The 27,257-nt window shown below is 41.2% G+C and overlaps 1 protein-coding gene across 1 annotated transcript in view; it reads right to left on the reverse strand.

The window, feature by feature from the left end:
• Nucleotides 1-18,598: 18,598 nt before the first annotated feature.
• ADAMTS5 (ADAM metallopeptidase with thrombospondin type 1 motif 5) overlaps nucleotides 18,599-27,257 on the reverse strand; it is a 46,966-nt gene continuing 38,307 nt past the window's right edge. Inside the window, exon 8 of the mRNA XM_027744149.2 lies at nucleotides 18,599-25,544. Coding sequence (XP_027599950.1) covers nucleotides 24,989-25,544 — 556 coding nt within the window. The 3' untranslated portion in view covers nucleotides 18,599-24,988. The remainder of the gene's footprint in view (nucleotides 25,545-27,257) is intronic.

The raw sequence follows: 27,257 nt of genomic DNA on the forward strand, positions 1-27,257 counted from the left end.
TTGTGCTTATATGGCTCTCAAATGAGCAATTCACTGTCATTAAAGATTATCTCCTCAAAAGCCCCTACCAAGTTCTATCCTTATTTAACAGGCAAAAACATGAGGTACAAAGAGATTAAACAATTTATTATCAATAGGACAAAATACCTTTTTTATATTAATGCAATTCACAGATGTTTGCAGGACCTCTAGCTCTGCCATAACTTGTTGCAACTATTTCAGGACAGGGCTCATGATGTTGCTAATTTGTCCTTGCTTTTTGACAGTTTTATCCACATTTGAACAGGACATGGGATGGCTACCTCTTAGTTTTTTCTGCTTTCAATCCCCTTTGTTTTCTAATGTTAGTCTCTTAACTTCAGATGACTTCTTCACTTCTTTTTTAGTGTTAGTGGAAAAGTAAATGAGAAATCTTTGTTTACTGTTGGGTACAAGGGCACGTAAGTCCGTAAGACTTGCTTAGGTGTCTTGGGATAGAACAAACTCCTTGAAGGTCTCCCTAGGTTCTGGATATACCTATATGTGAACCCTGACACGTTTTAATCACAAGGTCAGCAAGACTTCATCCCATATTTTGCCTGACACATTGGAATGCTTAATATCTCCATTTTATCAATTAAGTGAGTAAAATAAAAGGTTGTAACACTAATCTTAAGTGAAGAAATATATGGTATCATCATGGGTTGACCTTGGCTGGGTGTCAGCTGCCTCTGACATTTCTCCTCATCAGAACAGGAGGAAGAAAATAAGATAGAAAAGCTCATGAATTGAGATACGGGCAGGGAGATCAATTACCGGCTACTGTCACAAACGAACCAGACTTGGAGAAAATTAATTTAATTTATTGCCAATTGGAGAGGGTTGATGAGAAACAAAGATAAGATCTAATTCACACTTGCCTTACCTTTTTTTCTCCTGGGCTCTAAGACCCTCTTTAGTTCCTGACTCCTCTGACTCCCTCGCAAGTGGTGGAGGAGGATGGGGAATGGAGAACTGTGGTAAGTCCATGACAGCCCCTCTTTGCATTTCCCTCAGATATTGTCCCTGCTCCAGTGTGGGACCTCTCCATGGGCTGCAGTCTTTCAGAGCAAACCCCCTCCACCGCAGGTCCTTTCCATGGGCTGCAGGGGATCCGTGCTTGGGCTTGGGAGGTCTTTCTTCCCCCCTGCCCGCTCCCCTCGGGGCTCTCAGGACTGTCTCTCACACTTCCCCTCACCCCTCACCGTTGTGCCCTCCCCTGTCCCGCTGTTCCTGAGGCACCACCGTCGTGGCTGTGGGGCTCAGCCGTGCCTGGTGGTGGGTCTGCTGGAGCTGGTGGAACTGGCAGTGATCCCCTGGCTGATCCTCACGGGGACCCTCCCGGCAACCCCTGCCAGGGCCTGGGCACCCACACTCCATACTGGTACTCTGACTAAAAACGCTGCAGAAAGGACATGCAGAAAATTATATCCCATGGTTTTCCCTTTCCAACCCATTGCCTTTTTGCCTGACTTCACTGTCACTGTCACCTGCTGCCTGTACCCTTTTCCCTTCATTCTGACCAGTCCCTTGCAAGCCCGGGATGCCAGGGAGGGGCAGCAGGAGCAGGGAGAGGCCACTGCAGCAGGGTCATGTTTGCCACTGTCCTGGAGACTGATCCCCTCAGCCTCTTCACACCGTACAATTTTCCGAAGCCATGTGAAAATCTAATACCAGATGTACTGCTCAGGAATCAAATGCTTGACAAAACAGATGAAACTGTTTTCATTGGGTTTGTATTGATGATACCCCATCTTTGGCCGCCCCTTGGTGGCAGTTGCCCTACTCCTCTCTGAGGAGGGCGGGTGAGGTGAGGAGGCCTCTTGCTTCCCTCCCTGCTGCTGATCCAGCCGGGAGCTGTCGGTAGGAAGAGGGTGAGCACAGGGGCAGTGAGGGCCTTCCTTTGCGGCTCTCTCCAGTTTTTTGGAAAGCTTAAACTCCCTGTCTGTCCTAGTTCACTGCAGAGTCACGGTTGCTATCGCCCCAGCAGATCTGGAGCAGCTCACATGAGCCCCTCCTCTGGCACATAACCTCGCTTGCACAACTCCATGTTAAGACTATTAATACACTCTGCCCACGCGAGCAGCCCTCGCTGCAGCCATGGAACACGTATCTCGGTCACATAATGTTAACAGAGGGAACTCAGCAGACACATAGGCCCCAGTCCTGATAATATTTATAGTTAGGCTTAACTCCCAGCATCTTGCTAACCCCTGGAGTGCTCACAGGATCGAAAACTTAATAAAATGTTGGCTAAAATACTCTGTTTACAAATGATATCAAGAGGAAGCATGTGCAATGTCTTACCAGGAGAAATGAAGTTTTTAAAACAAAACAGGCATCCATCCTCCATGTCAGTTTATTCCACAGACACTATAAGAGAGTACAGCAAGAAATAAACAGACAGTAGTAAGCCAATACAAACCAAATTTTTATTTTCACTCTTGTTACTCCTTACCCATCTTCTGGAAAAAACATTGTTCCTGCTTAAGACCAAACACCAAAAAGTCAGTCAACAAAACATTCAACTTCCATTTAACATCACTAAATTTCTCCTCTTGGCTTTGATATGCAAACCCTTATGCAAAACCTTTGCTGTCATGGTGTAGACAGGCCGTTTGACCTCCAGTGGGTATAAAGCTAAGCATGTGAACACGTTTGTGAGAGATGCAGGGGACCCCTGCTGATATGCTGCCTTCACTATGCCACCAACTCCTTTTTGCACAGCATGCCATAAGATATGTTATTGCTTTGGGTGATGAAGAACTAAGGGAGCATGGGGATGTTCAGGAAACCTCATTCAGTCTTATTTCCATGAGTGTCCTGGGGAATTCACAGTATATTTGACTGAATGGTTCAAATTGCCAAATGCATGCCCTAAAGTTAAAAGCTGTATTTAAGGCAAAAGTAGAGGTTTGGATATATGATGAAGATTGGTCAAGGAAAAAAAATTACAGGTTTTGAAATGTCTCAAGTCTTCTAGGAATATGTGGACCTAAGAAGAGAGGGAAGGGGTAAAGTCGGGGAAAGCTTTTCCTGGTAGTATTAGATCTAACCATTAATCCCAGTATCTTGATTCATTCTCTTATTGTTGAGTTCTACCTTCTGTTTATTTAGAGGATTATAAGTTTTAAATCCAAATAAATTTAAATGTGCAGTTAAAATATCGCAGACAGAAAGATGCATCATAGTTTCACACAGAATATTTTTTTAATCAGAATAATTAATTTTATTGCCTGCACAAGTTCAGCCATAATTTGTGATCATAAGGTGGGCGTAACTGGAAGGCAGACATCACATCCCCATACCCGCTGGCATTGCCCTCTCCTGTTGTGAAAGATACCCAGTTTGCCTGTTGGCACTCTAGGATCTGTGGGGAATACAGCTGAGGCAACCCCAAATTCTTTGGGTTGCAGTTGCCTCTGTCTGCTTGGCTGCATGCTGAGACCTGGGCAGAGGGACATCTGCGTGTCCCTTGTGAAATGCAAGTGGGTGAAGAGGAGAGAGAGTCCTCCAGCTGCCTGTGGCTGCTCCAGGCTCCTTCAGGCTCAGTAGCAGTGCTTGTTGAAGTCATGTGGCTGCTGATGGGCTGATCTTCAGCATTTGCAAAAGCTGGGCTGGTCCTCAGTAAGTGTGGGACTTAATAAGGGACACGGACTGGAGGAGAATTCTTGGGCTTTTGAGGTTGACATTCCAAGGGGAAGCATGGTCTGGTTACATATTATATGTCTTCAAAGGCATAAATGAAAGCGGCTAGGGAAACTCCTTCTCTGGGACCTCCAAGGTCTCATAGCAGGGCTCCTGCAGAGCCTGGATTGTTCTTACATTTCCAAAGTAGATCAACACTATTTCTAATCATCTGGGAAGAAAGAAATCAGTGTTATTCTGAGCTGCTTTCCTCACCAACATTTTCGTTCTTGATTATTTAAAAATGTCAGAAGCTGTTGCTTCATAAATAACATTTATGAACTGGGTGTGGCATAAAAATCCTAGCTACAGCACAAATATGCACAGCTGTCACATGTAACACACTTTTTAAAACCAATGCATCATCAGGTATTTCAGCAAACAGGTAAAAAATTCCACTTTATAAAAACATACCTTTATATAATTCTAATGATGCCAGCTGAGCTGCCATTGCTTTAAATGGTAAATACATGAGCTAAAATAGGTTGTGTAAAGAAATTGTTACTAAGGCAAAAAAGTGAAACCAAATTTAACTGAGAGGGACCCTGCCAGCTTTACAATTTGGATTTCAAAGCTCTCCAAGAAAAACGTTCTGTTTTTACCTTTCCAAAAGAATTCAAACTCAAACATGTTATCGGAAACAAGTTGAAAAACTGTAAACACTCAAGCTATGACATACGGCACTCAGAAACTGTAAGAAGTGACAACATTAACTTGTGCTCTTTGCTTCAGGGAGGGCAGAAAAGCAAAAGTCAGCGTCAGTTAGGTCACCCACTGCTAAAAGTGCCAGCACATGTTGCTTTATGTTACTCTCTGTGGCTCCAGCCCCGCAGTATTTTTCACATATTGGTGGACAGCTGTGCTTGAACAGAGGCTCATTGACTTCTTGTCATTCGAGCATCTCTTTTGCCTTCAGGGGCTTTGATCTGTGTGGCTGGAAGTCTCTTCTTCGCTTCTGCCTACAGCAGTGTCCTGACACAGCCCTACCTCTCTCTTAGCATGGTGCAATTCATCTTGACTGCTGCAACCCTGCAAAGAACTATGGAAATACGTTGTGTGTTAGCTCCCTTTAGGTCATTTGTACAGTTATGATGTGAAAAGTACCTAAAGCTCTAGCTGTGAGCAATATAACTGGTGGTTGTCCACAAGCCAGACATTTAATTATTAGTGCCAGTGAAAAGAGACCAATTATTGATGTTAGAGACTGCTGCATCCATAGCCTACGTGGCCTCTCATGGATGCTGTTTCCAGATAAGATCTACTGTAGGTGCACATAGACAGACCTGCTTTCCAACAAGAGGGATGGAGACAGAGGGCATGACAGCTGTAAAACTGAACCTGATGCGTTTCAAGACTGAATTACGTGTATCTACCTCCTACCACAGCAGAGGAAGGGATACACTGATGAAGGAAGCAGCTTCCAGACTCGTGTCCCTAAAATGCTCCAAACCATACATGCATAAATTTCCTGCCTGGGCTTATTTCAACATCCAAATGAATTTGTGAGCAGTGTTTGATTATCCAAGAGTAGGGGAATGCAAACCTTCTGACACCTCCAGAAAGCTTCCAACAAGCACTTGGACTAGGAAGCTGTGCCTGGGGATCGTTACCACACAGAGATAAGTTTAATTACAGACATCAGCATTTCATTGGAGAGGCTGCCTTGTCCAAAATTTTGCTGTATGTGCGTATGTCATTTCAACCCCAACAGCGAGCAAAAAAGGATCAGCTGGTGCTCCAGACTCCAGGGCCAAGTGCTGTAAATAAATGCTGTTCCACACATGAGTAATTCACTTGGCTCTCTCTGTGCTGTCTCTGGGACCATGAGTCAGGGAGCACAGTACAAACCCTGGCCCACTCTTTGTGTGTCTACATTGCTGCAGGAGGCATCCAAAGCCCGACTACCTCCAAGCCCTGTACTCTCCCTATCACAGGTGAAATTGGCTTTGCTATGGCTTGTTTGTCCAGGAGTAGGGATAGAAAGGACTCCCATCTCATTAGGGGAAAAGGAAACCCTGCTGAAAGCATTATCTACTTCACTCAATTTCTTCTTGCCGAAGATGAAACTAGTTGACCACCAACTTTTTCAAAGGGACATTGTCACCTAATCCTGCTGTAGACCATTGGTTGGAAAGGCAGGGGTTTATGGTTAGATTTGGTTATTAGTTGTCATGGACTAGGTACCATGGGATAAATATTTTATGTATGCTTCTAATTCTATGTTATCAGTGCAGGTGTTAAGTTGGAGTTTTGGATGCTTGGGTTTTGTCTGTTTTTGACATATGGTCTACTTTTAGACCCACCAAGGAATATGGGATAAAGACAGAAAATAAACAACTAAATTAATGAGTTTGCTGTTGATCTTATGTTAGGAGTCAGAAGAAAGAAATTTGGTGATATAGGGTGTGACTGAGATACGTAGATAATTATCTTATAAAATAGCATGAACATTGGCCAAAGTTGGAAAAAAACAGTGTTTCTAAATAGGAAAGTATTTTGCTGCTGGGGATTTGGGGATTTGTGTACTAAGAAAGGGCTGGGGGGTGGTTCTTCATGCAGCATGGAAACACTCCCAGCAATTCATCCTCACTTTGACTTTCTTTGTCATCTGACTGCTGCCACTCAGCTGTGTACTGTCCTCGCTGAACCGTGGCTAGGAAGCCGTGTGTTACTACATCCCTAAACTTGTTTCTAGGGAGTGATGGTGAGGTTTATCCTAGGTTACAGCTCCTGTCATCTCTACCTGTTTGTTCTTTAGAGAGCTCATGCACATTAGGAAGCAAAATCTAGGATAAAACCCCCACAACCCCTAGAAACAAGTTTCGGGATCTAGTAACACATGGCTTCCTAGACACATAAGTGGTGTCAAATGTATAATTGATTTGATGAAGCTGTTCTGTAGTATTAGGACCACCCAAAAGATGGCACTAAACAACCTTTAGTCATGCACACTTACACACAACAAAATTTGCTAATAATACTCAAAGAAATAGTTCACTACCTTAATTCTGTAATTTTGTGTGCAAAAGTAGAAGTCATCCTGATGATTCTATGTTAGACCAACAGGAAAATTGAGGAAAAAACACTTTTATATAAGCAGGTAAACTTTGCACTGCAAATATTACTTTCCTAGGCCACATGAAAGCATTCATATTTTTGTAAACATGACAATGTGACATTTGGTGAGTGGTGAAAATGTGTTAAAATTACTCAGGACTTAGGCACTGCACTTAAAATATTTGTTTCTTTAGAAGTTACTGATGCCATTGCTTTACATTGACCTTTATAAATCTGTGGTTGTTGGGCCAAAAGTGGTTTTATTTATGTGGGTGCAATGTGGAGTCATTCCACCAAAGCCTACAGAGCTACATGGAATGACAGGTGCTAGCAAGGGGAAGTTCTGGCCACTTGTCACTGCCTTTTTTAATAGGTAGGGCTGGATATTTCGATTTTTAAATTAGCCTAGTTGTCTGCAGTAGGAAGAACAAGACATGTTTTTACTAGTCACTTTCTGGTTTATGTTGTAATAGTTGAAGGAGGAAAAAAAACCCTTTTTATTTATAACCTCTGAAGACTCAGTAATGGGCTCCAATTTATACTGAACCCTGAAGATGAGAGTGTTCACATAAAGTGCTGGATGAGGGATCCTTGCATTCTGTAGGGGTAATTTTTTACAAGTACTTCAGTTTTATGATTGGAACCAAATACATGTTAATAATAAACAATATAAATGAAAGAACACTGAACACCACCTTTGCTTAGAGCAGAAATCATTTGGGTGGCAAAAGGAGTTGAGAGATCTAATGCCTTCTGCAAATGTTTGATCCCCTGTATTTTGAGGCTCCTCTTTTGAATGTGGTTGCATGTAAACCTGCAGCTAAAGTAGTGGGATAAAAAGAAACTTCCCAGAAACCAGACACAGAAACTTTCACCAGTTACTCCAAAGTGTGCTCCCTCCATGAGTCTAGACTTCTGCCTGTTTTAGTGCCACGGCCAGCATGGATGCATATGGAGTGTTGAGCTTTCCGTTGCTCTGTGCACTCGTTGGATTTAAAGGCATTTAAATCAACTGTATCAGCTCAGAAAAGGGAGTCAAGGTTTTTTTTTTTTGGTAGCTCAGATAAGGCATTCAGCTCATACAGTAATTTGGTTAATATATGGTTAAATTATAACTACTATCTGGTTATAATTAAAAAAATAAACTTGGATGTTGGGGGTTTCTTCAGGGAATGAGCTGGAACACATTCAAGAGAATTTAGTGACACCTGCAGAAAAACTGTGCACAGACATGAAAGCAGCAGCTGACTTGATTATATTTATTCACCATGGAGTAAAGAAGCCAAAAAAGAAGAGATAGTGGCAGTACACACACAGCGAATGGGCGAGAAGCTGGACTCCCTTTGTTCTTGTAGCACAGCAACAAGATTTACTCACTGAGAGATTCTGCACAATGCATAGCATTCAAAGCCTCCGTGTATTTCATGGTCACATTTTGGATCTCATAGTCACAGCTCGTTGAAACTAAAGGCTTACCAGTATTGATGTGTAACAGGGATACTGAGTTGTAATAACCAGTACTAATATATAATTCAAAAATTGAAAGCTCTGTAGTTACATACGATTTTAATATTGTATATCAAGGCTAAGTGAAGGAAATACTTGTGCATCTCTCCAAGGCCTTCATAATTTGATTTTAAACAACTTCATTTTAATTAAAAAAGGCCCCCACAAATAAGTCTTGGCGTAAAAATTAGGTCACTCCACATGAATATGTTCTGGGCAGGGGGAGGTAAGCAAAGCATTTTTCTGGCAATCATTGCAACCTTTACATTCTGAGGGGATTTGAATTCACTGCAAATATTTTCTATGAGGAGAAGAGGTATAGTTTCTTATGAGCTTGAAGATAACTTTCCAATGAAGTAAGAGCTGGAGGACATAAGGAGGAGGGATGATAGGGAGGGAGAGAGTCTGAATTGGAACATTACTAATTCTCACAATGGTAGCTCAGTGAAAAAAAATGCTGCAGAACAAACCTGCCTTCATCCAGTCAATTTTTGGAAAGAATTATAGCCATTTGGAACTCAGTTTTTACTTGAAAACTCTTTGGAAACAGGATACTGCTCCCAAGCACTTTCAGCCCTTGAAACTGGAATGAGATTCCTCTCACTCAGCTACAGACATCTGCACTGTAACTGTCTACATCTGAACCCCATGTCCCTTTGTCACTGGAAAGAAATACACGTTTTTAATGTGTGATCCATCTAACCTATTATGGACATCCCCTGTAGGGTGAGAAGAATCACATGTATGAAGTGCCCATTCTCTCTCTGTTGAATCCAAAAGGCACCTATAAACCCTGTTCAGATGCAGATTCAAAAGTCCTTGCGAGAAAGCCCCTCCCCAGTGTCAAAATATTTTTTTTTACATTCTTGAAAGCCTATGAAAGAGTTGTAGCAGTTTTATATATTTAGACTTAAAAAAATTAATAAGAGGAATGGTGTAATACAGTCTTGGCAGACAACATGCCACTGGAATAGTTTATGACAGCAGTGTTTGTCTTTATAGACCTGCTCACAGAGAAGTCAACCATTGTTCCATAATGCAGTCTGTGGGAGCAGTCGGAGACCAGGGATGCAGCAAACAGGGAAGCATCCCCTACATATAACAATAGAGACCAGTGGGGAGAAACAAGAACCTGTAGGGTGCTACAGGTTTGGGGCAGTGTGGCTGGAGAGCTGCCCAGGGGAAAAGGACTTGGGAGTGCTGGTCAACAGTAGCTGAACACAAGCCAATGTGTGCCCAGGTGGGCAAGGTGACCAGTGGCATCCTGGCCTGTATCAGCAATAGTGTGGCCAGCAGGATCAGGGCAGTGATTGTCCCCCTGTGCTGGGCACTAATGAGTCCACACCTTGAGTGCTGTGTCCATTTCTGGGCCCCTCACTGCAAGAAAGACACTGAGGAGCTGGAGCATGTCCAGAGAAGTGCAACAGAGATAGGGAAGGGTCTGGACCACAAGTCTGATGAGGAGCACTTGGGGCAGCTGTGGGGGGCTCATCCCAGAGAAAAGGAGTCTCAGGAGTGACCTTCCTGCTCTCCACAACTACCTGACAGGATGTTGCAGACAGGTGGGGGTCTCCCAGGCAAATAATGACAGGCCAAGAGGATGCAGCATAAAGCTGGGCCAGGGAAGGTTTAGGTTGGACATCAGGAACAATTTCTTCATGGAGAGGGTTGTCAGGCATTGGAACGAGCTACCAGGAAGGTGTTGGATCACCATCCCTGGAGGTGTTCAAGAATCCACTGGATGTGGCAATTAATATTGTCATTCAGTTGACAAGGTCATGTGGTCAGTCAAAGGTTAGACTCGACAATCTTGCAGGTCTTTTCCAACCTAAATGATTCTGTGATTCTCTGTCAATTAGCAAAGATGCCTGGGTTGACTAATTAAAGGTGCTTTAAGAGTTGCTGTAGGCAGGGCCAGCACTCCTGTCTGCAGTGTGGAACTGCTTCTGTGCATGCAGCTGCAAGAGGTGGCTGGAATGAAAAAAATAACTGAGAACGTAAACCTGATGCTGAAAGCAGCTGTAAAAAATCCTGGTAACAGAGGAACAGTTGTTTTATATCACTATTTTGGAGCCTAGAAGCCCATGGTACATTCCTGGCTGTGGTTCTGCTCACTGTGTGACTTAAAACAGGATAATTATGACTTTTATGTCTTCCAGTTGCTTCAGCTGGGAAACAGGGGTAAGGATATCTTCTGGTGTCTATTTGTCACCACTTCATTTGACCTGTGTAAGCATAGGCAAATTCTGAAATCTTGCAGCTCAACTTCACAGTTAAGGGGAACTTGGGGATATTTGATTAGGATTAGGTTTTGAATGGCAACGCTATCTTTTAGTTAGACTAGTCTCGCATCAATCCAGCATAATTTATTTGGGAGAAAATCCAAGCAATGAATTAATCAGTAAATCCTTGGAGATACAAACTTCAATTTATTTCATGCCATTATATGTATATGCTTTGCTTTTTCTTCTCATTTCTTTTAATTTCTCTGTTGCTGCAATGCATGCTAGCTCAAGGTTGGGAACTGGAGACAAAAGCAGGGAGCAGACATTCCTGTAGGTGTACAGCCTTTCTCCCTTTCTGCCACTACTCTGGAGAGGGTTTGTGTAACTCCACCATTACCCACACAGCTCAGTCACACACTAAGGACATGTGTGAGGGGCCTACTTGATGACTCCTGCCGTTAAACTGCCCAGTGGGAAGGGACTTCCAAAGGCTGAAGTCCTGTTGCTGTACTTACCGGATAAAAGAAGCTAAAATGCCTAACATAGCTATACAATACATCACTTGCACAGAGGCAGTGACAACCATTTTGGAGGCAAAAGTCTCAGCAAGGCGGGCCCTTCTTGGGGAGAAAAAGGGTTTCAGTGAGTGAGCACTGCATTGACACAGAGTACTGGGCAATGCAGTCCCATTGCTGAACCTGGGGTTGGATCCATGTCTCTGCTGTTACATTTCATTCTCTTCTGTTTTTCATGACTTCAAGCTTGTGTACTCTGTGTGTGTTTGGGTGCTTACACTGTCTACGCCCTGTTTCTTCTATTTGTTTGCAAAATATCTTGTAGGCTGAAGCTACTGTGGTGGAAATTATTAATGATCACAATGCGTGCAATGCCTAATTAGACCTGGAACTCATGCCTTATCCTCTCACATGCAGCCAAAAATCCCAAAGTGACTTGAATCATGATGGTTGTGTTGCATTTTAATAAAATTTCCAAATTCAGTCAATATTAGAGAATTCCTGCTTTATAAGTGGCTTTTCATTCTTGATTCGTTCAATTTTTGACATTCTTGTAAATTTATATTTGCTACACAGGGGCTTGAAGGAACAGCACATTGAACTGTTCGCTCAAAGCATTGCTCTGTTACAATGTTTTCTCATAATAAGAGAGCATGAAATCATCCAACTATCTGCTGGAAAACGTACTAATTATTTTCTGAGTGGGTAAAAGGTCACAAGCAACAAAGCAGGGGAAAGACAAGCAAGCTCCACATAACTCTGCACTGGAATTACACATCGGCAGGAAAATAATATTTATTAATATAGCCTACAAAAGTAATAGTAAAGCTTTTCTAAAAGCTTTAGCATGTTGTCCAACATGAAATTTAAGAATTATTTTGTGTCAAGACCAGAAAGACCTGCCCATAGAAACAGAGTTATGGTACTAGCAAAGAATAGGAACATTTTATTTTCAGGTTCACAAAGCAAACTTTGATCATCAGGCAGGAAATACACCAGACTTAAGAAATCCTACCACTGACCTCTGTGGTAGAATAAAACTGAGAAAAAAGGGGAAATAACTCACCAATTTCTTAATTACTATTATGCCAAGACTTTTAAGAGTTTGAATTCCAAACGTGTTCTAAGAAAGGAAAACATTTTCTTTCATTGAACAACCCTTGGGGTTGACTGGCTTTTTTTCCCCCTCGACTCTCCCTGAGAGATTTTTCTATTTCTTTTCTATTGCATGTACGTGTAAAAATACAAAGTCATTTGTAAGAAGTTCACTTAATTCCTCACTCTTAGCTCACATTTGTTACAGATTTTGTTTGGCTTTCAGTTTGCCAGAAGGGAAAGGAAGAGTGTGCTCCAGCCAGGGAATGCTGCTGTCCACTGAAAAATGTGTTTGGATGGAGGAGCTCTTTTTCATGGATGGATTGTGGCTTTTGGCAGCAGAGGTGGCAGGAAGCAGTTGCCATAACTACTATACCATTAGAAAAAAATGTTTTAAGTAAAGAGACATTTTTGAAATTATGGTTTTATTAACAATCCTGGTAGAAACAATCAGTTCAATATGATGGGTGGCAGGATACTGAATGTGGTCTCCTGAGTGTATGCTGAGGATATGCTTTTAGGGCTATATTCAGGCTTTGGCTTGTAAGGTACATAGAAGAGGAAAATATGTAGACAGCCAGAGAACTGAACATAATCTGCCTTGCGTGGGATTTTGGGTTTTGGCTAGAATCACACTATGGTGTTAAATAGCAGAGTAAAAAAATAATATGTTTTTCAAAAGCTTTAAGGAGGGGATTTACAAATTCACTGCAATGATTTAGAAATAAAAGTTACATTTTAAGTCAACACTAAGGACTCTGCCTTAAGTATAGACATAATTTAATATTTATCTCTATTCAAGTGGCAGCTACTACTCAGATAAAAAGCCCAGATATAGGTGGTTGACACTGCATATTACTGGAGTAGAGCCAGGGATGGTTTATACTGGGTGAAACCCAGCTGAAGGTTTTTCATCCTCAACATTACACTACACATTATTGTCACTGGCAAATTACTTTGGCACTTTTTGTGTGCTGGTGGAATCAGAAAACATTTCACACTGCTAAAACAACCTCAGTCTATTGCCATATAGACACCAGTGTAGTTTTTGTGGTCCTTTAGCTACTTTCCTGTATTGCTTTGAGACATGTCCCAAATGACCAAGCTATTTATTTACTAGTGAATTGGCCTCGTGCCCCTGCTTAAAGACTGGCTCCCAGGCAGGCTTTATCCCTTCATTCTGACAAATTTCTGGGGTCAGCACCTATGAGACTGCCTCGCAGTGAGCAACCCACGGTCATGGTGCACCTTCAGCTGGGACCCTGGTCCTGGTCCCACGCACAGGAGAAGTGCAGCCACATTCCCACCTCATTCAGCCAATGGCTTTCTCTTGTGTGACGACACCAAGAGCCCTGGGTTACTTGTTAATCAAGCTTATGCCTAAATCCCAGGTGTCTGAAGTGTGTTTCCTATGGTACGTCTTGCTGGTCTGAGCAGGTGTAAAGAAGAAACTCTAGTTTACCTGCTAACCCTTTGCTTTGAAAGCCAGCGTTACATTAAGAAGTACATTTGGAATGACTGATTCACTTCCACACCTTTGTGGGTTGTAATGCATATTGCAGCTACAATTGCTTCCATGCAAGTGTAGGAACCTCCTGGAATATCTAATTAAAAAAATAACAAAGCTTTGAAAAGGCTTGAAATTATAAACCCATCTGGGCTGCAATCTTCAGGATTTTAGTAACAATATTCACATTCTCATGAATAACTGGGCTATGAAGTCTTAAGGTACTGCTTCCAATGGAAATCCATATTTATTGTTTTGGAATCAAAAATTTTTGTTCCTTATATTTAGCTGATAAGTTTAATCTTGTATGAAATTATCCTAAACCTGGGATTATCTTAGTTACTACTTCTTCCTTGCTGTATCTAATTGAAAAGTAAAGCATTTTTTCCTCTACTACTGCCCCATTCTCTTATTTTAGCTGTTCTGTTTTATATTTTAAAGCTTACCCAAAGATATTGAGTTCTGTGAGATCTAAATCAACTCCCTGAGTTTTCCAAAGTTTTTGGATGCTGCCTGGTTATTGCTTAGATCCAGATACAAAAGAGAAAAGATCCTGTTCACAGATACTGTTCTTTCTTGGAGTTTTTCCCCAGCTTTTTTCTTTTGTAGCTGTAAATGAGAAGTAACTACATCTCTTAATTTTTTTTTGCCAATGTCTTTCTTTTTCCTAGTCTTCTAGGTATTTAACATCCTCTTTTACATATTTCTAGAAATCTGACTAGCTCTGAAAACAAACCAGGTGATGATTTGAATACACATTATGAATGCGGCCAAAGGAAATGGCTCCTGGGGTGGAAGGTGCGGACTCTGGGGAAGAGGAGCCTGAGACTGGAGCCACACTGGAAAGGCCTTCCCAGGCTGAGGCAGGCAGGGATCTTTTGGAGGCAAAGCTGTTCCACAGTAACATTACAACTTGTTCTGGCTCTGTCTCTGCCCAGCCTTAAGAAACTATTTTTGGGGGAAAAAATAGCCAAAAATACACAACAAATCTATCCCAAAATAATAAACATTCTGATGGAGGGGGAAACAAATCCTTTGGTTCTTTCTCCTCTCCTCTGAAGGAAAAGTTCTTCCTATATAATTCTTCACCGTTTCATTTTATTCCGACGAACGGGCAGAGTTGTGATGGTGATTTCCTGCATTCATGGAGAGGCTGAGGTTTCCACAGAGGAGTTCTGCCACTTCCCTTCTCCCTTTGAAGTGAAGCTGAAGAGCATTACAGCGTGCCTGTGCAGCCAAGAGTCTGACTGTGTATTTTGGCATTTGAATGCCAGACTGGTTGGTAATTTCCCCTTAAATCCTTTCATAGCTCAAATTCCTGTCGAAACAACCTATATCTCCGTAGCCTCTGGTTTACCATACAGGGTCTGCCATTCGGTTTATCCCTCAGAAGCCATGCCATTTCATGTGCCTTTATTTGGCTGTGTGCAGCATGTATTTAAAATGAAATATTGGCCCAAACCCCTCTGGATGGCTGTCAGATCTTAGCATGCCACATAAATATCAGTGAGAAAACATTCCTCCCAGCCCACACAGAATGTATCTAACACTGTTTTTTCTGGACAAACCAGCCCTAGCACAGTGAGGCCTTCGGCAAAGGACCACTTCCAGTGGGCAGAGCCCTGTTTTAAATTGACCACTTTAAAGTGCTCTGAACGTTTCCAGTATAATTTTTGTTACCCTTTAGTTACAGACCACCTTTACTAGGTAACTAAGCTTGTTTGCCAACCCATTGGGTAGCTGCCATCTGAGCAATTCTCTGGGTGGCCTGCTGCCAGCTCTCAACTATTTCAAGATGTGAGTTACCTGATGCTCTCAGGCACGACAGGACTGTAGTGGTGCTCACTGTGCTGGTTCCTGCCTGCTTTACCAGGCAGTTGTTTCTCTGTGGTGCCTCCATGGTTTTTCGGCTGCTCTGTTGCAGTGCCAGTCAAGTGCAATTTGCATTTTTTTTTTTTTTTTCAAAAATGTACAGTTTATGTGCACTAACACGTGGATGGCCCTTATGTGATTACTGGCATGGCTAGAGCAGAATTTACACCCGCAAACCTCACCAGGGCATATGGGCTTCAAACTTTACAGCAGGTAAGCAAAATTATCCATGGGCATGAGAACATCTGGCTCCCATCAGCAGAGGGCTGGGCACAGCACCTACTGCCAACAGCAGCCTAAAGCTTGAAAGGAGCAAGGGCCTCAGTGCCTGCAGAGCAAACAATGCAAAATCCATTTTGACTGCACTCTCTCAAAATAACACTGCAACTGTGCAAGGGTGAAAAAAGGACAGAAGTAGAGTTGGCGCTATTTAAAAGATTGATTTCTGATGCACACCTGTGCGAAGCATCCAGATGAGCCAGAGACAGGCATGTCCTTGACCTTGTGCAGGATCTGAAAGTTCAGCTGGTTTCACCCTGTGACACGGTGAGAGTCAATGCCGGCAGGGCTCTCAGATGCGCTGTGGGGTTCAGCCCCCTGCCCTCCACTTCTGGCAGCTGCGAGGGCAGGGGTTTCTGTTCCTTTGGAGCCCAGCTGGCAACTGTCATGACTTATGGGAAGTGCTGCTGCTAACAGGAGACTGCTTAGCAGAATGCACCCTTCTGTGGTCAGGGGCATGCAGGAGGGCTTGGCTTAATTCTACAAGTTTAGGTCCTTTGGGTTTACTGAGACAGTGGAATAGATGGAAGAAATAAAACAAAGGCACATCACTGAACCAAATTACAGGTAGGCATAAATAGATGCTTATGAGCTTCCTGTGCCAAGATGCATTAAAGCTAATAAAGGTTACAGAGTGCAACACTTCTAACCCCTTCCACCTTCTGAGACACCCCTCTCTCTCCCATACCTACGTGCACGTGTTCTCCAGAATTTCATCCAACTTCCCGGTCTTACTGTATTTGTTAAGCAACACTTGGAGCAGTCAGACTATGGTGGCAATGGCCAAAGTGGCCATTTTAATAAGCTCATCCTTAGGCTGCACACAATTGCTACAACAAAACTTTCTTGAGCAGCTGCTTAAGAAAATGTCTGTGCACTTTCATTTAGATGTGTTTTTCCCCAGAATGATCAAGGGAAAGCAAAGAGATTGCTGCCCTGGCCTTCCAAGCATGGAAAATAATAATTTTTCTTTGGCTTTTTTTAGATTATTTTTCCCACACATTTGCTCTTCAACCCTATCCTTGGGTCAGCTTAGAATGCTGAGTGGTCTAAGTATGATGAATTTATTACTTTAAACTTCGCAGAGCACAGCATAAGGAGAGTGAGAGGAACAGTGTAAGCAATGTGGAAAGGCTTGTACATTTTCTAGTTTGATTACTGGATGTATTTTGAGGTTTCCAAAACTATTTTTTTTCTTAAAAAAAAAGGATCAGTTTGGCTAGAAGACTGAAATTGGATCAAATCCATCTTGCATCCCCACCTAAAAATGAGATTTGGGTCTGCAAGTTCAGAATCTTGGGAATAGAAGTCTCCCTCCTCACATGTAATTATGGATAGTTTCTGAAGAGGTGAAATGTCACATTATGAAGAGATGGAAAATACATTAAGAGAGAATGAGTTCATCTTCCTGATACAGAACAGTCTCTGCAGAATAATGGGATTATGGCAGCGTTGGACATTTGAGAAAGTCTATACTGCTGTGTCTGCTTTATTTGATTTGTATATGAATGGATTTCTGTTCCCAGTAATCGCTTTCTCTGAGCTACTGCAAACTCTAAAATGGAAAATAAAAATGGAATTTTGGGGAGATAGGACCTGCTATAATCACCTGGTGACACTGCAGCTTGCCATGCAGAGAGAGATATGGAGGAGGTGCTGACTTATCTCTGAGATGGTAACACTTGCAGAGTTCTGTAGGAGGCAAAATGAAAGTAGAGGGTAAAGTTGTGGCTTGTTTGCATATCTGGTATTTCTACCTGCAGGTGGGCAGGAGGAGACAAGGTGTTAGAGGAGGTTTTGCACTGCTCTAGGACCCTGGCTGAGGAAAGATGCAGGGAGGGGTGAAAACCTGTTAGTCAACTTTTACTGAAGACTGTAGCAGATGATCCATCTCCCTGAAACATTTAGGCAGGGTAAGTGCCAAAACTGCCTTCTAGCACAGGTTTTTCACTGCACCCTTCACTGGTGTTGACTGGCGTAGACTTGATGGGCAGTGACCAGCCTTATAACCATTAGTGTAAATGTATAAGCAAGATTTTCTAAAATATCTTTATATATGTGTATTTCTCTCTATAGACAGTAGTAATATTAAAAGTATGAAATATTGTGCATATATCAAGCACTAGTAGAACAGCTCTCTTCAAGCAGATTTATTAGCCAGTTTTTTCTGAAGACCTTGGGCCCCTCTATAGGTACTGATGGCTCTGTAAAGCTTCACTGCCTTTGTTTGAACAGCCTAGGAAGAAAAGCTATTCTTGGCATGTATAAAACTGTTTCTGTAAATAAGAACCAATTTCATTCACAGTTTGTAAAACAAAATAAAGGCAAAACCTCCAAATTAATAAAAAGCAAAATCCCAAACTCATAAAAACCACCAGCAATCAATAAATTAGACATGCACATGGAGTAAGATTTAGACACGATGAGTTTGCTTTTACTCTGGGGAAGAACACCTCTTTGGAAAGCATAATTTCTGGGAACAAGAAAAACTCCAACTTAATGTCGTGCAATGTGAAAGGATAAGCAAGAAATCAGCGTGAAAAATGAAATATAAGGTATAATAATATGGTTCTATTGGAAGAGTAAATCTTTGTAATAGGGATCTTTGTCTGAGGCTCTGGAAGGGCACCGAATGCCCCCTTCTGCACTTTCCTGTTATGTGTCTTGACTCCTCCAAACGCTTTGCTGGAACTCCACCCAACCACAACTAAAGTGCAGTGTTTACATAGAGAAAGGATATTTATGCCTTAATGTAGAAATCAGCTCTTTATGCGCTTCTGTCTGTAGTGGGGCACAAACAGCAAACAGTTGCCCCGAACATACCATATAAACAAATATTTTGGACCTATGATACAGTTTGTATTTATTACTTTTACTGAAATCACAGAATCAAATGTTTCAAGATTACAACTGGTAAATTATACATATGTAATAGTTCACAAAACAAAATATTGGCCTTCAATGTGTCATAGTACAGTGTAGACCTTGTACAATTCAGTTCAAATGAATCTTTATTTTGCATAACATATTTTTAGGATGTAAACTGGCTGACATAGTAGTGCTCTAAAAATGTTAACTCTTCGGTTGGACACATACTAGGATGAAAAAAGAGTTTTGTGACACATCTTGTTTTTACAAAGGGTACTGGTATTTCAGCCAAGTTATCTGTAATGCACAAAGTGACACTCCCCAGAATATGCTGACACCAACAGTGTATAAAGAGGCACGTGAAGTAAACTAAGCAAAACCAAACATTGTGCTTTCCCCTTAGTCCTTCCTACAATACCTCGTTCATTTTATCTTATCTGGTGCTGGGCAGATGACCTGGCTATAGAGGTTAAAGGGGTTTATTGCTGTACAGGAGTATACACTGTCTCCAACTTGAATTCAGCGTATTATTTCCTGTATCTGGTGGGATTTTAACAATGCACTTATGCTTGACTGTCACTATGTTTCATATGATAAACTATTTGAAGATTTCACAGTTCATATGATAAATAGTGTAAACCAGTTACTATAAATTAAAGTTATGCTGTCACTTACAGTGGTATAAGTCTGAAGCACCTCCTGCAAAGCCAAATGATGTAATGAAGTTACTCTAAATTTACACAGATATAACTAAACCCAGTGTAACTTTTTCCCCCTGTGAGTGGGAGTACTGGAGACCCCGAAAACTTGCTTCTGTATGTATGTACATGTACATGTTTATATATACACAAGCATACACATGCACACACAAAAACTATGCACTTTGCATTTAGCCACGGGGAAGCTCTACATGTGCCCATGTATGAGTTTCAACACGGACCAAGCCAGGCTGATGTGTGTGGAGATGATTTTACTGTCCTTACAGTGACCATGAGCCCCCACAGACAACATCCAGAGCGAACGACGCTGTGGGTTTTGTCTTCAACGTGTAAAAGCCTGCAGTGTGCAGAGCAGCGGGGTGGGACTGGGGTGCTTGGTGTGATGTGTCTGGAGAGAAGCTCCTACACCACTCACCTGCGTTTGGGCATTTCAAATTTTGCACTCTGTCACTGAAAATTTGCACTTGTGATAAAATCTTCTAAGGCTCAAAGCCACCTTCTGGGGTCCCAGCTGAGGACCTAGTTTCCCTTACATTAAGAGTCATTACTGGTACACCTGATAAACCAGAAATACCTGCATTTGCAATGTTATTTAAAGCAAGGATGTTGAAATAGCTTTACCATACAAGTTAGTATCAGCGTACCCACAGAAAACACCCTCTCAAAAATGTTGCAAATAACAAGTATGAATGCAATGATGCACTCTGGCAGCTCTATAAAAATTAATCATTTAATTAAAAAAAGGAACAAACCCCTCCAAACCAAGCAACTTTTTTCATGAAAATTGCAGCCCATGCTCAGAGAATCCAATTTTGCCTCTTGTCATAGGCTCCATCTCCCTCAGTGACAAAGAACACCATGGCATTCATTGGCATGAGGAAAAACATTCACCTAAACATATTGCTGAAAGCCCACAATTGTTAATGAGCCATCCCTAGAAATCCTATTTAAAGCCTGCCCTGAAGATCATCAAGGACCTGGCTAGTAGCCACTCCATGGCATTTTGGATTGTGTCTTGAGTGAGGCAGCATCACCCACCGGCCACCACTAATTCATTTAAAGCCTCGTGGCTGGCACTGGGTCCTTGGTAGTGCCTGGGTGGCAGCAGGGGCTGTGCAGAGAGGCTGAGCTGGAATTTAACTTAGGTGAATGTGGGCACTGGCAGGCAAGGGGACTTTCAACAGCTTGAAATTGCTTATAAGCAATCTGTAGTACTGCCTTTACAGTGAAGTGGCTACAGGAGTCATTTGTATTGTTAAATAAACCGCAGAAAAGCTGTACGTTTGTCTGTATCACATTTTTCCCCTAACACTGGACCTGATATTAGTTCCCTTGAGTTCTGCAGTAGTTGAACTGGAGGAAAAGTGGAAGTAAAACAGATATTGTTATTTTCATGGAAACATGCTTTACTAGCTTTTTTTGTATCTAACTTTTCCTGATGTGGTGCAAAGAGCTAGAATACAATGAAGTAAAATATTGAAAAGCATTCCAAACTGGGCTTTTGACTTTTATAGCCATATATACATATTTATATATGTATATAAACAGTGAAAACACTGGAAAAGTACCTTCTATAATGGTTCAGGCTTCATAAACCAAATCATACATTGTTTGAGCTATTTCTTAAAGAGGTACCCAAGAGCTTCTCTTTAGTGTTTTCACTTTAATGTAAGAAGCTGCATGAGAGAAGACTCACTTGCCACCCTGGCAACTCAGGAACTTCATTCACATATAGAGGACTCCCAGTTACTAAAAGTCTGTGCCTGCTTCAATGGAAGCACCAGCCTCGCTGGTCAGTCTGAGGTGTGCAGCACGAATTGCACGTGTCTAAGCGAAGCAAATCTGTTGTCTGACTTCTTCAGGAGCCATTATGGGTTTTTTTCAGTCCACAGACCTTTACGACTCTCTAGTTGAGAGATTTTTGAAGTGTAAGTGTAACAGGGAGCTTTGAGCACAAGGTGTCACAAAATTACAAATCCAGAACCTACTCTAAGTAAAAGATGGTAGCAGAAAGAGAATATACATCTATACAGTGTGCACACATGTATACACATATACTCCTGTTTCATGAAAAAAGTTTTCTAAATAAAATCATACAAAAAAAAAATAACCAGTGCCATATATTATGTAAACTCACAAGGCATACTTTCAACACAAATCTGAAGCATAAATTAAAAGAGAGCGAGAAAGTGAGAGACAGAGATGATAGTAAAACATTTTAAATATAGAATTTGCACAATTGGTATTTTGTTAAATAAGAATAAATAAATTCATTACATCCATTCACATACCAGTTGTAAAAACAATAAATTACTTTATTTTTTTCAGTGCTGTGTTGCCCTTTTCTTTTTTTAAACAGCTGTTATTATTCCACAAGATTATTCCCTCTCCCCCTTGTGATAAAACTGTTTCCACAGGAGGGCAGCTAAATTTAATTTCTTGTATACAGTCAAACCAAAGTTGACAGGCTTTTTCCTAATGAGAATCTCTTATTTGAAAAGCAGATGCTGTAAAAACCACCAAAGCTTAAAGGTCCAAATTCACCTAAGGGCACCCTAAGTGTGTCCCAAAGTCAGTGTGAATTTAACTGAGGACTGTTCCTTAATATGCCAAGAGCAAAACTCTGGGTTTCTATCCCCTAGGTGCATTTTATGACTCCAGCTTGGCAACACTGGGTAGCGATGTAAACAATGATGTAACAAAGTGAGTGACACAGAATTTAGTTGGGAACAGATGTGGACATGACAAACTCAGATACCTTCCACCAATTCTTCATTCATCAGTTACATGAGACAGCCATGACTGACAGAAGGAAGGTTTGGAATTGGAATCTGACTACCAAGAACACCTAAAAAAGTAACAGTTAACTACAGCAGGCTGTGTTAACTACAGCAGGCTGACCTAGTTTATCTTACACTTTTAGGGTCCTGCCTTGGTCTGCCCCCTTTGCCCTCTCACCATAGAAGGGCAACTGCTCTTTGCTCATGATACTATGCTTCATTGCTACACTGGTGAAAAGGGTAAAGTCACTATAGTGGTTTGTTCTCATACTTATTTATATTTATATAAATAAACTCTTTCAGTGGAAAAGATACTCTTAATCTAAGGAAGCCTTAAATTTATACCCGCGTATGGTATTACTCTTCTGGAGCCTAAATAGCATCCAAAAGCTTTACTCATCCTTTTGAATATATAATAAATTATTACCATCATGAAAACACAAATACTTGTACATTCTGTGTCTATTATGAAAAAACGCAGGAAAAACAAATACCACTTAATGCAGCAGCTGTATGCTGAGACAAATGTTAAGTCTGTGCTGAGACACATTAAATCTCCTGATTTTTCCTCTCATGATGGTTTCTATTTGTTATTGACTTTTTCGAGAGGTTCTAGAACATGGGTAATATATAGATAAGTATAGAAATTTGATTACCTGAAAGGAAAATAAGGCATTTCAAAGCGATCTTATTTTAACAGGCAGAGAAGGCTCTCTGCAAATATTCAGAGCCTCTCAGTTCTTAGGGTGGGATCAAGATTAAATGGGGAGTTTTCCTCAAGACCCACAATTTTGCATAGGGACTACTCCTAAACAGAAGGCCACACCGGTTTTGAAAGCTGAAGATGATTAGTAACATTTGTTGGTGATCCATTTAACAGAGGAGGAGGCCCTGCCCCTGTTACTGTTTATTTAGAACAAGGTACAAAAATAGATACTTCTCCAGGTTTCACAGTTGTGGATGTAGCAACTCTATGCTGTTTTGAAATCATCACATGATTTCTAAGAGTTCATACAAACATGCCACAGTTGCAAAAACATGTTTGTGTCAGCCTGGAGTCAGACTTGTCCTTCTTGCTACACACTCCAACAAGTTTTCCCTCCTGATTTCATGGGATTTTCAGAAAAGCCTGAGGTGCTCGAGGACCACTGACTCACAGCTGTGAGGCTTGTCTGAAAATCCTCCTGTGATCCTGGACTCTCCTGTGTGGATGAACAAAGGCATAAAAGACAGATGGGATTCTAATTCCATCAGTGTTTTTAAACTGTTTCTTTCACTACCTATTATCTCAGGGCTTAATTCAAAGCCTGCTGATATAAGAGGAAGCAATTTTAACAGGATTTATATCAGGCCTTCACCTGCATAAGGTGAAATGTCCATCCTCAGTAACAGAACTTCTACCAGACAATAATGGGATTCAGGAACTGCTGCCAATGAAAACTATCACCAGCTACTGCCTGTACTGTGGAAACAGTCTTATTGATATTGGACAAGTCCTCCACATCCTGATGTGGTTTGACTTCCTAGTGACCCCTCTTCCTCCCAAATGTGGTAGATATACAAAACATGAATGCCTTCTATAGATTTAAAAAACCCCAAAAGACACACAAAACAATCAAAAAAGACAAATAGTTACAAACTTTTGCTGGTAAGATGAATACCAGAGTTAGACATGATGGACAAAACAGTGATAAAATATTAACTGCTTGCTGTGTTTTTTTGACCTTTATAGCCTCTTGAAAAGATGTAGGTACATTACACATTGTTAGATTCAAGGTGGAAGCCATAGAGAAAATAACAGAGAAAGCAGCTGAACACAGCCTCAGAATATCTGAGTTAGAAGACACTTGATTATCTTATCTGTAATTTTTGGTTCTCTAACTAGTTTCTACAAAATACAGTATGCCTTTGTTTCGTGGAAAGAAGCAGCTAGCAGCTATTGTTAACTGACAACAAGGACCCCAAGCTGTGGCACAGCTGGAACTAAGTGAAAGGTTTACAAGCACAGTGTACACAAATTCCTCCTAGCAGCCAAATCCTCCTTCTGTGCATGCCTGACACACACATGGTGAGGAGCTGCTGATGGTCCTGGTATTTGAGCAATGTACACGTGGGGTGTTCTGGTCTGCAAGCTGCTGCAATGCTCCTTCTGAGAATTTCTTGGTGGATACACAGTATTTGTCATAGAATAATGATATATACTGTCAGGAAATTCCTAGCATGAAAATGTATTTCCTTTTGTCAAAACCAAAAGGTATTACTTTTTAAAACCAGCAGCAAGCTCTTCATTTTCCAGTAAAACATCTGTGGCCCTTTTTGAAGAACGGACCAAGTCCAAAAGGGCTACAGATATACTTTGGTCAATCACTTTGCTTATGTAGTTTGTCTTTTCATTTTTTAATAGAACCATGTCATATAAAGTGACATACTGAATGAAAGATATTTACAAAACAGTATAAAATAAGCTACTGTGGGATCATGGGTACATGTGGCATTTTCTAAGGACATACTGTATTAGAGGTAGGTGAAAAAGGGGAGATGATTCTGTAACCTTTAAATATCCCAGGCTCCTCCATTCACTAGTTCTTCTTCTTTTGCATTATTTTAGTTTACATTTTTGCAGACACAGAGGGCTTGTAACAACTTTAATGCTTAGTTTTTTTGACATATTAAGATCACCCTACTATTACTTAAAGCAGTGCACATCTTCATTTGGTCCAAATAGGCAGATTCTGCCCATAATTTGAGACTGTATGTAAGTACATTGAAGCCTTTGCTTCGCTCTGTCTGGGCAGACCTAATACCAGTATGTCAACAATGGCTTAATCAAACCTCTTTTAAAGAAGATCACGACCACAGGTTAACACTTTTTCAACAAGCACTGTTTAAATGCTGACGGTCTCTGAGAGAGAAGACAACCCTTAGCTAGTTTTCCATGCCCGTCTTTGCACTGGACAGTCCTGGTGTGCCATCCCGTGTCACACGTTCGAGAACAGGAGAGCCACGGCCCCGTAACCCAGCGGGGTTGCGTGAGCTGCGGAGTCACTTTGCTGGTGACAGAGTTAGTCATTTGCCCGGGTTTCTTTGGCACGAAGAAACTGTAGCGGACGTCCACGGGCTGCGTTGGATCAGTCGCCAGTATCTGCACAATCAGAATCTCCTTTGTGGCAGAGTGTCCCATCGCGTGCAAAAAATCGTCTCTGTGGCTCCATCCGCTGTAGTTCATGACAGTCCCGTTGATGTCAATGATTGTTTCTGAAGTAGAGATCATGTATTTCCCATTGACAAGGTACTCACCGTTTTTCTTCTTCAGGGCCAGGTAGGCAGTGAACCTGCTCTGGTCCTTAGTCTTGAACTGCCGAACTTTGATGTGGGTTGCCCCTTCGGGGATCCTCACTACGTCCGTGTAGCCCTTGCTGAATGCAGGGAGAGAAAGAAGAGCATTCAGTAGCTAGCATGAAATAAGCCTCAAGTCTTACTGCAATGCCTCACAAAGTCATTGGTATGACACATCTCGCTTCATTCAGTTCAGGCCCTGAATCCAGCTGGATTGAGGCTCATCTTAGATTAATTTGACCAGGTTCCACTGTTGGTCTACTGTGTTGTTCTTTATGTTCTTGAAGAAATTTCTATTGCACTTCTTTCAGATTGCTTAATCTTTAGCTTTAGTAACAATTTTATGTAAGTCAGATACAAGAGGAATGAAAAATAACAGATAGCTCATATATTTCACCAAAGGGTGGGAGATACGAAATATGATGCATGCGTCTCCTGCCAAGGAAAAGATAATGAGATATGCATTGGTTACAGCTGTTTCTTGCCGTCTTTGCTAAAATGATGATTAAGGAAAGCATGAGCAGAGAAACAGCTGGGTAGATGTACCTTGGGAACATTTAAAAATAATCTTGATCACTGAGAAAAAATTTGTTTACTCTGAAACTCATAAACCCAAAGATTAATTGTTTAATAAGAGGGGCACCCAAATGTTTCATTTGTATCATCACAGAGTTCTCTCTGTTGCTACTTATGGAATATCTGAACTCAGATTTAGAAAAAGGTATTAAACTCTTTTACCGAAAGTGACAAGCATTCAAAACGTGCAAGTGTGCTGGAATTTGTCACTATCTCAAGTATGTTATTTTAACTTTACTGATACATAGAAAAAAATGTAAAGACTATACATAGCTATAAGCTACCAGCTGGACTTTGGAGACACGTATTTTCATTTCTAAATCCGTGACAAAACCATACTGCAAGTGTCCTATATGTGAAAGGTTTAATGAGAAAATACATTAAAAATATATAAAAGTGAAGGGGTGTCCTTTGGGATTGTTCAAAGAACAGATTGCTAATTTTGAGAATTTCTGGCTGCACGAGTAGAGATAGCACATACTACACATGAAATGCTTGTGCTATTTCCCTGCTATTTCCAGCAGTTATGGGACAATGACTAAAACTCTACTGATTTAGCACCTCCATAAAGCTGAAGGGATATGGTGCGAAACCCAGGCAGGGGACTCTGCTCTACAACACTGCACAAATATTTTTACGTAACAGTTGCCAGAATAAGTCTGTTAAAACATGTCATTAAGGTTACAAAATCATTTGTTCAAAAACTAAAAGCAGTACTGGAGAATTCAAGTCGTCTGCATAAAGAACTGTAACACTTCACGTGCACAAAGAAATATCTGCAGAATTAACTCTCCTCTTTCCCAACTTCTTATAATTTGGTTTTAGAGCTTTTTAAAAAAAGTTCTCAGGAAGCAAGTTTCCCAGAAGATTATGTTTTGCCTGCTTTGAAAGAAAAAAAGTACAAACAAATGCTGTTATGGCAATTGTCTGCAATGGGAAATACTTGTGCATTTAAGTTTTGCTGTACACTTAATGTACAGATTGCTACAGTTTGATTACAAAGGACAGCAACACATGAGCTGCCATTTTTCAGTGGAGGAAAGACAATTCTACTACAGCCACTGCCTTTTCATACACAACTGTAAAAACTGTTTACAGACAATTAAGATTTCACGATTGTAATGAGGGGTTTATTTTAAAGTCAATTACTCGCATAAAAGAATCGTCTCCAGTAAAAATAAATCCTCATCAGTCCAAAATCCAATCAAAATCCAGTT

The sequence above is a fragment of the Pipra filicauda genome, unplaced genomic scaffold, assembly GCF_003945595.2.
Source record: "Pipra filicauda isolate LSUMZ 115617 unplaced genomic scaffold, ASM394559v2 scaffold171_size1565689_pilon, whole genome shotgun sequence".
NCBI lineage: Eukaryota > Metazoa > Chordata > Aves > Passeriformes > Pipridae > Pipra > Pipra filicauda.